The 12,820-nt window shown below is 42.7% G+C and overlaps 1 protein-coding gene across 3 annotated transcripts in view; it reads right to left on the minus strand.

Annotated features, from left to right (window-relative positions):
- Positions 1 to 813: 813 nt before the first annotated feature.
- atxn7l1 (ataxin 7-like 1) overlaps positions 814 to 12,820 on the minus strand; it is a 49,954-nt gene continuing 37,947 nt past the window's right edge. For all 3 annotated transcript variants that reach the window (XM_070549011.1, XM_070549012.1, XM_070549014.1), the window contains exons 7-12: positions 8,449 to 8,708; positions 7,771 to 7,987; positions 5,333 to 5,454; positions 3,738 to 4,259; positions 3,400 to 3,649; positions 814 to 3,323 (exon numbers count right to left, since the gene is read on the minus strand). In XM_070549011.1, coding sequence (XP_070405112.1) covers positions 3,306 to 3,323; positions 3,400 to 3,649; positions 3,738 to 4,259; positions 5,333 to 5,454; positions 7,771 to 7,987; positions 8,449 to 8,708 — 1,389 coding nt within the window. In that variant the 3' untranslated portion in view covers positions 814 to 3,305. The remainder of the gene's footprint in view (positions 3,324 to 3,399; positions 3,650 to 3,737; positions 4,260 to 5,332; positions 5,455 to 7,770; positions 7,988 to 8,448; positions 8,709 to 12,820) is intronic.

Genomic DNA, 12,820 nt, shown 5'->3' on the forward strand with positions numbered 1-12,820 from the left:
GCTAAGACGGAGCATTTTTAAGCAAACTATTTAATAAAAGAAGCAAAATGACTAATCTAATCTCACTACAACATCAGATAACGTAAAGATCTGCAGCTCTAGATGAACTACATCCTCACCAGAGATCCCTTCATGAACCCACATTAGGCTTGAAATGTTATCAGAATAACCTAAAGTTGTGACTTGTTTTATTGGCTCATAGCTGCTGCTTCTGAATCACAGTCTGAGATCCTGTTTCAAACTTCAGAAGTGACGCTTTTTAGCTGTTGAGGAGGAGGATGTGGTTAAAAAACATGTGATTCTTTATGCCATCGTTCAGAAAAACGGAGACTTTGACAAGAAAATGAAAGAACTGCCTGCATCGGCCTCAATGGGGGTGCAAGATTTTATCCATCAGAGGCAGAGTCTAAACAGCATTTTATCACCAGTAGATGTAAATAAACAGCTAAATATGTAAACAACAAAAAAAAAAATCAATCTTGCCTGAAACAAAGAAATCCATCACAGAAAAATTAACCCTTGAGGACTGTTTTGTATTTTAACTTAAAATGTTCATTCCAGAACCATCCTGCCAATTTTTAACAGAACTATTTAAGATTACAAAATATATATAAATAAAGTTTTCTTGCAGGACACGACTGAGATTTTGTCCTTCATGATACAAAAATATTTTTCATAAATAAATATGAGCTGCTTGAACAGAAAATGTTTCATCAATACTTCCAGTAACTAAAAAACAAACAAACATTCATCCATGGCGGGGATTTCCTCCAATGTAAAAAGCTGCATTTTGGATTTAAAAATAACACCACCTCACTTTCAACCTTTTAATAAAAACTAATAAGACCATTTTTACAGCATGTATAACTTTGTTTTTAAGGGGAATAAACCAGCAAATTCATACAATGCATCTGTTCACATATTCAACATTATGTCATTCCTTTGTGTGTGTGTCAGAAAACTAAACATGCTGGTTTAGGGGCAGGATGAGCAGAAATATACTTAAATATAGATTTATTTAATCCTATGAAGTAACCAAAGTTTATTTAACAACAAGACAAAGTGCAAAGACAAGAAAACGAAAGGGAGTTGTTCAAAAAAGTAACAAATTTTATCTTAAAATTCAATTTTATATTAAATTCAGCTGCAAGAAACTAACTTATAAAATATATCAACTATAAGACATGTGAGGCAGTGGCCCAAACTATTTAGTGTATCCTCTGATCTGTTACAACTTTATCTTTAGTGTCTGAACACAGAGTTAGTTGTCGCTGAAGCTGTTGTACCGGGTCAGAGCACCACAGAGGCAACATGCTATCAGTTACTCTTCCATTTATCAGTGACTGAACACGAGGTGGGCGGGGCACAGAACACCAACTGAGGAGCTTCACTTTTGACCTTTAGCTCAACGTGTGACCCAGTATAGTAAACCAATGAACAGCAGCCATTGAAATTCCCTTTAAAACTCAAGTACTGTATATTAACTCAACAGTTTCCAACTCGAAGCCTCTAGAGGAACGACCATGCTGCAGTTCCACCGAGCAGGGGGTGAAACGGTACCTGGGGGTTAAGTAGGTGAAATCGTTTTGACCCACTTTTGACTTGACAGATCACCACAACCTACATGATCACACCGAGACGAGACCCATCGGCCTTGGAAGTTGAAATAGACATAAAAACTGTGAAACTTTAGGTTCCAACTTTAGAAAAAAAAAGTAGAAACAAGTAGAACAGCGAGAAAACAAGAGTTGGGCCCTTTTATACGAAAATACAATTAGGCCTGGTTTCACAAAACATTACGTAGTAAATCTACTACTTTGGATATTAAGAACCCATTACACACTGGTCCATTATCTCTGCAGCAGGCTGGGAAAGGCGGGAGGTGAGCGTGATCAGCTCCTGACACAAGAGTCGATCTCTACGGAAATCCAACTGAAACTTAAGTAAATATGGGACCAAATTTAATTTATACGACAAAAAGTTCCAACATAATCTAAAAACTTGAGCTGTTTAGGTTGATCAAATGTCTGTTCGCAGACAGGATTACATAATGAACAGAAATGGTAAATGATCGTTAAACTAGGGCTTATTGTCGGTAGCTGGTAAGTAAAAAAAAAAAAGCTCATCAACAGCAACAGTTCACAAAGTTCACAAGCAGCTTTTCTTGGCTGGTAATCACCAATATGCTGCTACTAATCTATATATATTTATTTGTTTTGAGAAACCAGGCCGATCTGATCATTATTGTTAAGCACAGTCCAACGTAGGTGGGATAAAAGTCCCACTTTGACTTCCTATTTAGTAAAAGGGGAGAATCATTAATAAATACAAAAATAACAACAGATATGTACAAATAGGAACAATAATACTTGCAACATTTCTTCAAAATGCCATAAAAAATCTCTTTTCTTTCCTGAAAAAGTCTCTGTAGTTCAAAACTCAAAGCTTACTTAGATAAACATGTTTAAGAATGATAAATTATACAAACAAGGGAAAAAAAACCAATCCACACCATAGTAATAACTCCATTTTGGATGCTAGTCCAGAAAAACGATCCAAATAAAGTCAAACTTCATTCTATGTTGAAATACAGACGTGGCATCATTGGTAACACTTTCTCCTTCCCTTGTGCGATCGTTCGTGTCTTTTGCGTGTGGAACCGTTGTGGTCGGCCAAGGAGGAAGCGAGGAGAACCGAGGACAGTAAGTGCACTTTGAACACAGGCATGCTGGGACCGAAAGGGAGACGATAAACAAACAAAGCGGTTTGTTAGAGAGAGAAAGAGGCTAAAAGGGGGAGGGGACTGGATAAAACCCAGCCAAACTTGCCGTTATCGCTCCTCTTTTTGACCAAAATGAAAAGGATAAATGGGGGGGGGGGGGGGGGGTTTGAAGTGGCATAGCTTAAGTCCCACAGTAGTCCTTTATCCATCTGTGTGTCTTTTCTTTGCCAAAAGATTAGAAACTAACAAATCTACAGTGGCGGTGTTATCAACGATGCCCGGTACACTTGGGGCAAGTTCCCTTTTCAGAGAATATAAAAAACGTGTCCTACAAAGGAGACCACAGCGAGACAGAGCAGCTTTCTATCGAGGGACAGCTGACCGTGGGTAAAAACACTTCAGAGTCCCAACGTCCGACTGGGTCACCTCAAGTGTCGTTGGATAAACGGGGTGGGGGTGGGCAACGCCAGCGAGATTGAGCAGTCTGGTCGGTGCCATCGCTGGAAGAGTGGTGAGGTCAAAGGTCACAAACGGTGGAGGTCTGCACAGCTGCCCAACATTCTGTCTGTGGAACTGCTTCCTGTCAGTGGTGCAACTTGGCCTGAAGAGAACGATATTGGAAATAAGCTAACGGCGTGCTAATATTTGGCACCTGAACAAGTCTTTCTCACACCCACCTGTCTCGGGGACTCGGGCTCAGAAGCCTGGCTCCCTCTGCTGTCGTCCCCTTTCCCAAAGAGGCTCTCCAACCCGCCTGGCCTGCTCAGCTTACTGGCCTTCCCTTTATAAGAGCTGGGACTCCTCCTCTTCCTCCCCTCGGCTCCTCCCCCATAAGCTAAGGGTCCTGTGGGGGGTGCCACGTGCTGATGTGGGGCAGACGTGGGTTCTCTAGACGTGTTAGGGATGCTGCTTGTGCCAAGCTCACGACTAAAAAGAAGCACAGGGGAAAAAAAGTCTTATTTTCTATTTCACACATCAACACTTTTTTTTAAGATCTTGCCAAGAAATGTTTTACCAGTTCTGTGAGTTGTGGGTTTGAGACCCATCCACTCTGGACAGCCAGTCTTCAGAGAAGCTCAAAAGTCCACTGTCCCCGTGACCAGGTCCCTTTTTCCTGGCTGGGGAGGCAGCCGCCACCCCCAAGCCTTGTAAGGGTGGATGGAAGCTGCTACCGTTCCTCTTGTGATCATCCACAGTCTGAAACAAGGAAGAAGGCGAGGAGGAGGTGGAGGAGTGGGAGGAGTTTTTCCTCCTATTCAGCCCTATGATGGGGCCCTCCAAGTCTTTGGACAGGCGACCGGCTTTATGTGAGGCGTTACGGGCTTTCCCCGACGAGAGAGACGGGGCGCGGTGCTGAGGGGACTCTCTGACGTTAAACACTCCAGCTGCAGAAGCAGACTGAGAAAAAGTGGCGGTGTGGGTGTTGGAGGGGGAGCTGAAGGTGGGAGAACTTGTGGCGATGGGAGAAGGAGCCTGCTGTGAGGAGGTACCTGACAGGGATGGAGAGGGGAGGCTCTCAGCAGCCAGAGGCACCTTCCTGCAACGCACAGGACAAGATCTGTCAAAGCAAATTTCATCGAAAATCTCAGGTTACTGTGGATGTTTTCTGGTCTGACTCCCCTAAGTCTAGTTTACAAATTCATTCATTTTGTGTTTGGGCTGCAACAAACCATCATTTGGATCATCAATGAATCAGTGAAAATTTAAAAACTGGGAAACATTTTTTCTCTCCTTTTACCTTAGCAACAAAACATGATTAGTAAACAGTTCAATAGCATGTAAAACAACATGCCATCACCTGAAAATATCCATAATTAAACTATGATCAGTAAAATTTTATGTATCTAATTAACATGTTCAGTAGTAAGCTACTGGAAATGCTAACATTTACTTTATACTGCTAACAATGTAATGGTGACATATCTATTATGTACGGGTTAACCATAATCCAGTTTAAATTATGTTCACTGATAGATGCATTTGTGAATTGTATGCTACAGTGGCTTGCCGTATACCCTCAGCGGTGCTGAGCAGAGCAGACTCGAAGCAGCAACCTGACTGCAGCAGTTCTGCAGACAGCTTAAAGAGGATAAATAAACAGGCTGGTGGGGACTTTTCTTCCGCTTGTAGAGTTTAGATATTCTTAGTTTTGGAACCCCACTTGATCGGGAGCCTGCTACCTGCTAGCATTAGCTAATCTGCCTGTAGTTGCACTTTTGATCCCAAACTTTGGACTGTTTCTGCCTCTGTGTCTTTGCTGGTTTCTCCGTTTTCCTCCACAGCACCTAGATTAGCACAGTGAGCGCCAGTAAAAAGCATCTTCCTTACACAATAACAAGAAAATTACCTTTGTTCAGCAAAGTTCTGTGGAAAAAAAGTAACTTGAAAAGATGTCGCACAAGCGCTACGTCTGAAATTAGTCTATCGCACACAGACTTTTTGCATCGCACATGCGACATATGTCTCTTGTTCTGATCTGCTCTGCTGCTGCATACAGAAGAGCTGTGCGCATTGACTGTTAAATAAAAGTTGCACAACACAACAAATCAACGACGATTCATTGTTGCAGCCGTATTTTGTGTAAGAACATCTTAGACCAAAGTCACGTGCCTCCACATCTGTGCGTTGAGGTGTTTCTCCACCATGTTCTGGAGCGCCAGCCTCATCCTGTCCCATCGCCGGTCAAACACATAGTATCCCCGTCCCATGAGCCGGCTGCTGAAAACGCAAAACTGGAGGGAGACACGATGGGGAGAGGGGAAGGAAGAAATGAGAAAAGTGAGAAAGGGTGGTGGAAAAGGACTGCCTTCTTACATCTGCATAATACTACATAAAAAGGAACATCCTGACCCAAAGTGATGCAGACTAGTCCACTCGTAGGCTTGATTTTTATAAATCTTTATTATCAGCATGTTCATTAAAAACATTAAAATAAACAAGTTTTATAACATCCAGTAGCACGTATTCATATAAACCAGTAACATTTATCATTACACAGGAAGACAACCAGGAACTACTTCATCAAGCGTTGATTATGCACGGTGGAGTCTGCATGAGGCAACACACAAGCGAGCGTTTAAACATTATAAATATAACGGAACTAACTTCTTGGCTCATAAAACACATGCAGGATAAAAATGAAGGTAACTCTCTGACGTATTTCAGCAGATTGCAGCGTAGGAACATGGAGCAGAGCAGCTGCAGCTAGCGCTGGCTGTAGCAACGATGCATTCAGGGACGCTCAAAAATACAGCAGTTCACATAAAGGCTTTCAGACAGGGTGGATGTAGAATCTTTATGAATAAGAACCACGATTCATACGTGAATATGTTTTTTCAGGCACCTCTAGTATTCTTACACGCCCGGTCGATCGGGTGCTGCCAGAACTTACAGGTGAATTCATACAAACCTCTAGGCTAGTGTTCCGACCTAAACTCCGCACTCAGCTTTGCAGTTTTACTTTTTTTTTTTTGAGATGTTGTTGCTTCAGTGAGTCTTTTCGTCATGACCGATGGCTTTTGTCTTTCTTGTGCCTCCCTCTGTGCGCATGAAGAGGTAACAGGTATGGGGGCCTGCAGCGGCCAAAACACTTCAGAGATTCCTGCCGTGCTTTCCTTTATAACATTACTAACTCAGAGCTGCATGACCCACGCGAGTGTAATCCTTTGTGTAGTGGCTGTATTTCTGTCATTATTTATCTTTTCATAGGCCAGAAAAATTGACTATACAATCATAAAATATATGACAAGTCCCTTTGTTCTTTGCCAGATATGGAATATAACTAGTTTAACATAGATTATAAAAATAAAAGTGCCCGTGTGACATGTGACATTTGGACTCTTAACTGATTTTTTTGCACTTGCACATCACCAGCTCAGTGGCCTAGTGGTGTGAGTGTCCCCTCTGAGACTGGGAGATCGTGGGTTCACATTTACAGTCGGATCTAGGGCTGAACAATTCTGGAAAATAATAATTGAGATTTTTTTCTTCAATATTGCAATTGCGATTTATTTCACGATTGTTTTCTCAAGGTGCTTTTCTCATATTTTTCAATTAACGGAAGCAAAACAAAAATCTATGTAACTTGAACTGAATATAAACAAGTTTATGTATTTACATATGTATCTACATTTTACATCAACAATTTTGTTTGTCTACATAAACACTTACAAGTAAAGACAAAATGTTGTATTTGAAGGAGCAATGCTTTGCAGCCAGGAGCGCATCCCTTGAATTAGCATAGATGTTGGCATCAACTGTGAAAATTGATTTGCAGGAAAGAAGTGTGTCCCATTTATTGAAGTCTTTTGTGTTTGGAGTTTCTGACGTCTTGTCCACGCAGAGCTTCCGTAGTTCAGTTACATCCATAGCTGCTAGCCAAAACTCAGTGGCGTTAAGAGTCTCTTGCAGTTTTCTGGCTTTACTAAAATATCCGTCTGTGCTTATTTGATTGATGGCAGTTTTTACTTTTTATTAGACTCCAAATGTAATAATTTGGCACGTTCCTAATTTGTAATTTGTAATCATGTAATTGGTGATATTAGCATTAACATCCCATGTATATTAGCATTGTGTTAGCCAATCCCTGCCAGTCAAATTACAGCCTTTGCGATTAGAAAATCTCCTTTTGTCACCTCACAATTTAATTGCATATGCAATTAATTGTTCACTCGGGTCATTTGACAGACTTTAAAAATGGGACCCAGTGCCTCCCTTCGATTGGAGAGTTAAACCATCAAATGGTTGCCGAGCGCGCCCGTGTCTGCAGCTCACCGCTCCCCCAGGGGATGGGTCAAATGTAGAGAAAAAGATTTCACCAGTGGAACTTTAACTTAATGGGAAGAAAAATATCTCGTATATTGAAATGCAGCTAAAAATATTGAAATAATCTTTGGTCCATATTTTCCAGCCCTAAATTAAGCATGTTTTTTGTACTTTGAAATTTGTAAGCCAAGAAATCTCAAAACACCTAAATGCCACAAGGACCAAAGAAATGTTGCTCTTATTTTAGGACGCGTGAAATATCTGAAGTTTAAAATATGTTTTACCTCTGAAGGCCGTGGGTGATGGCTTGAGTAGTGCAAAGCAGGTCCGTCTGTGTCGTCTGGGGTCTCTGCTTCTCCCTCGTCGCTGGAAAGCCGACTGCCGTCTCCCACTGCTGACACCCAGCTGTGAGGAGACGGCTCTGGGTGAGGTGCTGGGGCGGCAGGTGCTGGTGGAGGCAGAGGACTGGAACTGGAAGTGGAGGAGGATCCACTTGGAACCCTGGAGTGGTCATATTAGAGGGGATGAGAGTTGGATTAGAGGGATGAAGTGAAATTATGTGAAATAAATGAAAGAAAAAAAGTTTCAATAATAATTTCCTTTAGTGTTATTCCAAATGTTTGCTACAGCTAATGCACAGAAAACAGAAAATCACATTCTGATCAAACACAGGAAATTAGTCATAACACACTCAGAAGGGTTTAACAACACCCCCTGGTGGAACAACATGGAAGGACAACGTGTTTCTATCAGGCTTCAGGTCCTTTTGCTATTACAGAGGCCAGTGTGCTTCTATTAGGAAGAGTTGTGCTTTATTTTGTATTTTAAAAACGTATTTTGGAACAGATCAAATGATTTAAACACAACAGATCTTAACATTAAAGTATTAATTAAATTACAGTTAAAATAATGTAAAACATGAGACTAACGAACAGCTCAGACTGCCATCAACATGGCCCTACCTTGGTATGTACGAGTTAGCAAGTCGTAGCTTCAGCGATGAGAGTGGTCGTTCACTCGGGCAGTGGGACTTGCTGGGGCACGTCGTCTCTGAGGTTGTGATATTCTGGTTTCTGGTCTCCTTCCCTCTCTGTGCTCCGTCCTTTTCTTTCTCCTTCTTCAAGGCCTCCCTTTTCTTGGTCAGCCCCTTGTGCTCCGCCAGGAGGACGTCAAAATGCTTGGATCGGCCGGGAACGGCTCGCCGCTGGGTTAAAGAATGCGTCTGATGGGGGAAAAATCAGTTTTAAGGTTAACTGAACAATTTTCTGCTCTCACAGGAGCTTGAGACGAGGCTTTTTTCTCACATCAGAGCTCACAAACACAAGTAAATATTCCCTGAGCCCCATCAGCTTGGAAACCCTTCCAGGTACTTAAAAAGGTAACCAGCCGTCAAATGTTTGATTCTCCGACGGTTATTTAAGCAAACAGGCTGCTGGAGCTCAGGTATAAATCAGCAGTGTTGCTTTAGTTCATTCATAGAAAACTCTAGAACATCCTACTCAGTTAAGAATGTGAAAGGTGAGTCCTATGTAACTCTGAGTGACAAACTTATAAAGCATGGATCTGACCAGATATCCCATTTCCTGATGGTGGAATGGTTTCTGAGCAGGTAACAGACTAAGACTACAGAAAGTTTAAAATGCTGAGCTAGGTTCTTCACCAATTCCAAGACGCATGCACATCACACCCAATCTTGCTAATTTACACTAGGTCCCGTTAAATTTAGAATTAATTCAAAGTCGCTTTTTGTTTAGAAGGCCTTGAATGGCCCGTCTCCATCTTATCTGAAGAGCTGCTGACTCCATATTTACCCACACGTTTCCTTCGACCGGCCGATCACTGGCTACTGGTTGTTCCGAAGGTCCGCTATAAAACACCTTTTCTCACGCTGCACCCAAACTCTCCATCCAAACACGTTTGGCTCCATTCCTCAGATGGACTGAATAAAACCCTATCCTTAACTTTAATAGAGGCGACGGTGGCACAGGAGTTAAGTGCTCGCCCTGTAATTGGAAGGTTGCAGGTTCGAGCCTCGCTCAGTCTGTTGCTGTCGTTGTGTCCTTGGGCAGGACACTTAACCCACGTTGCCTGCAGATGGTGGTCGGAGGGACCGGTGGCGCCAGTGCTCAGCAGCCTCGCCTCTGCCCATGTGCCCCAGGGCAGCTGTGGCTACATCGTAGCTCATCCCCAGCGTGTGAAAGTGTGTGTGAATGGGTGAATGACAGATTGTGTTGTGAAGCATCTTGGGGGGTTCCAGGACTCTAGATGGCGCTATACAAATACAGGCCATTTACCATTTAATTTTAACACTTAACAATTTAAAGCAAACAAAGTTCACAGGACTGGAAGACCATCTCCAATTATGCATTATAACTGGCCTGCAGGGGAACAGTAGCTTGGAATTCTAGACAGTCGAAGCAAATTTATTCAACTCTGCGTGTCCCGTCTAGCCACTCTCCACTGTAGCCTCAGCAGGGCCATGGGCCAGATCAGTCTTGTGCCTTGCCAATCACAATACTCTTATCGGTTTGGTGGCCGGATGATGCGACAGAGCGGAACAACTAAGGTGGCGACGGTTTGTTTGAAACGGCTTTGGCATCAACTTTAGACTATTTAGACTTGGGCTTTTACTTGAGTCAAGAGCAGAAAGAGGTACTTAAGTCCTTTATTTAGAAAAATATGTGTTTGCGTCTTCTTTGATGGTGTTTGTCGGACTGCCTCGTCGACTGACATCAAACCTACAACCTTACTGGGCAACCCGCTTTACGTCCTATTAACACATCATACAACCCAGTCTCGTACCCTTCAAAAGAAATATGACTACTTTTTTTATTAAAATATTGCTTTCAATTTAAACACTGTACCTTCATTCTGCACACATCTAAACACCGTGTGGAGGAATTATTTTTAAAAATATAGCTTTTTATTGAATTGTTCCATATTCAACATTTAAACAGACATAGTCCCTCCAGCGTGTCCTGGGTATTTCCCATAGGTCTCCTAGTTGGATGTGTCCAAAAACCCTCACCAGGTAGGCGTCCAGGAGGAATCCTAATCAGATGCCTGAGCCTTCTCAACTGGCTTTTCTCGATGTGGTGGAGCAGGAGACCTACTCCGAGCCCCGAGCTTCTCACCCTATCTCTAAGAGAGAGCCCAGACACCCTGCAGAGAAACCTTATTTCAGCCGCTTGTATCCGCGATCTCTTACTACCCAAAGCTCGTGACCATAGGTGAGGGTAGGAACGTAGATTGACTGGTAAATTGAGAGCTTCGCCTTCCAGTTCTGCATCACCGCACCAATTCGCCCATAGATCTGCTTATCGGTCTTTCCCTCACTTGTGAACAAGACCCTGAGATACTTAAACAGAATCTTTTGTAAACAAAACTAACAATCATCTCAATAAACATCTAACTAGGGCTGCAACAACGAATCGATGAATTCGATGAAAATCGATTACTAAAAGCGTTGGCAACGAATTGCGTCATCGATTCGTTGTGTCGCACAACTCTTCCAAAAGCGCCCCCCCCCTTCCCGCCCGCCGTTGCGCGCAGACCAGAGCAAGTCAGATCAGCGCGAGGGAGAGCCGCAGATCAGCACGAGGGAGAGCCGGTACCGGCAGATCAGCGCGAGGGAGAGCCTGCAGACTTGCGCTGCTGCGAACCGGTTCTGCATTGTTGCACAGCGATCCAGGCAGCTGCTTCCAGCGCACGGTCCATTCTCAAAGTGGCGCAACCAAAAAACTATAATTAGCACACGATCGTTCTTGTCTGCACATGTTCTCTATTTTCTGTCTTATTTGTGCCTGAAGCGCTCTGCTGCGGAGCTCATCACCTGTGCTGCGGTGATTTCACCTCACGCAGCATCGAAAACGCGCTCTCCGCTTTGCAGTCAGGAGATCTCTTTGATCTGCTCAAAAGTAACTGATGAGGTGAAAAAGTAAGAATCCAGGCAACAGATTTTCTGGAGAATTATGAGGAGATGCAGGAAGATGAGAGACAGACAGGACAGGAAAATAGTTAAATAAAAACAAGAAAACAAAGTAAAATGTAGGTAGATTTATCTCCACTACACGTTTTTACCAGTAAAAAACAATAAGTTATACACATGTCATAGTTATACATCTGATACAATTCAGATCACCTTCAAAACTCAGTCACACACCCAGGGCCGTTTCAAGACATTTTGGGGGCCAAGGCAAAATGCCCCCCCCCCCCCCCCCCAATAACTGGGCTCCCCAGAAGCCTCTGTGTAATTCATACCCTCTCCAGGAGTATTAGTTATACAGTGTTTGTAAAAGCCCCTCACACATTACTGACATGTTCTAATATTATCAGATGAAAAACTAAATTATCAGACATGCTGTCTCATCTGCTTCTTTTCTAAACTTGCAAAAAGTAACAAAACCATTTGAAAGCCACTATTTGTGGATTATCTGAAAGTTTCCATGGAGTGTGTGACAACTTATTTTATCATTGATCCTATCGTCTAATCTCACAGCTGAAACAAGCATCCTTAATAATCTGTGCACAGGAAGCTTACCGATGCTGTAGTAAAACAAAAGGTATAATAATTTATTATTAATAAAACCTTGTTGCAGCACTAAAGCATAAAAATGAGATTTTGCATTAAATATGCAAAATATTTACATATGAATTGTTTTAGAGCCCTTTAATTGGCAGAATCTGATATTAATTTAGTTCTTACAAAAAATGGGTCCCAACATGGTTTGTGTGGTGTTGCCATAGTGTGACGTCATAGGCACAGATCCCCTGTCCTCTTGTTTGGAAATGGAAATATGATCACCCTACATTAAACAAACTGTCCACCCGGGCTTTTGCGCTGCACAGAGACGCTTCGCTGCCTATGACTCTGAACGTCAGTTGAGAGTCAGTCTCATGCAGACTGACCAATGAAGAGAGGGCCTCAAGTTAAGACCCTCTCCTCATTGGTCAGTCCACACGAGGTGGGTCAAAGGTTACTCTGGGCGGGTTACGTGTTGTCAGGCATTCAAGTATTGAGTATATTTACTGCATATTACAGTAAAATATTCTGTATGTGACCACATTATGGTGATCCTCGGGTCGTGATGATGGAGCCCTTGAATATTGTTGCCCAGGGTACAACAAAGTGTTAATCTGGCCCTGGTTCCGCCGTCACATTCCCGCAGAAACTGGTTGATCACACCGGGGCCAGACTACTAGCATGTGGTTTTACAACCACAATGTCCTCGGAAGCAAAAACGCTTTTAAAAGGGAGGGAGGAGTCCTAACTGTTGCTGCAGGCGTGTTGTGTGAGAGTGCAGTTATATACTGGTTCATATATTTTGGGTTCAG

Source organism: Nothobranchius furzeri, chromosome 1 (assembly GCF_043380555.1).
Source record: "Nothobranchius furzeri strain GRZ-AD chromosome 1, NfurGRZ-RIMD1, whole genome shotgun sequence".
NCBI lineage: Eukaryota > Metazoa > Chordata > Actinopteri > Cyprinodontiformes > Nothobranchiidae > Nothobranchius > Nothobranchius furzeri.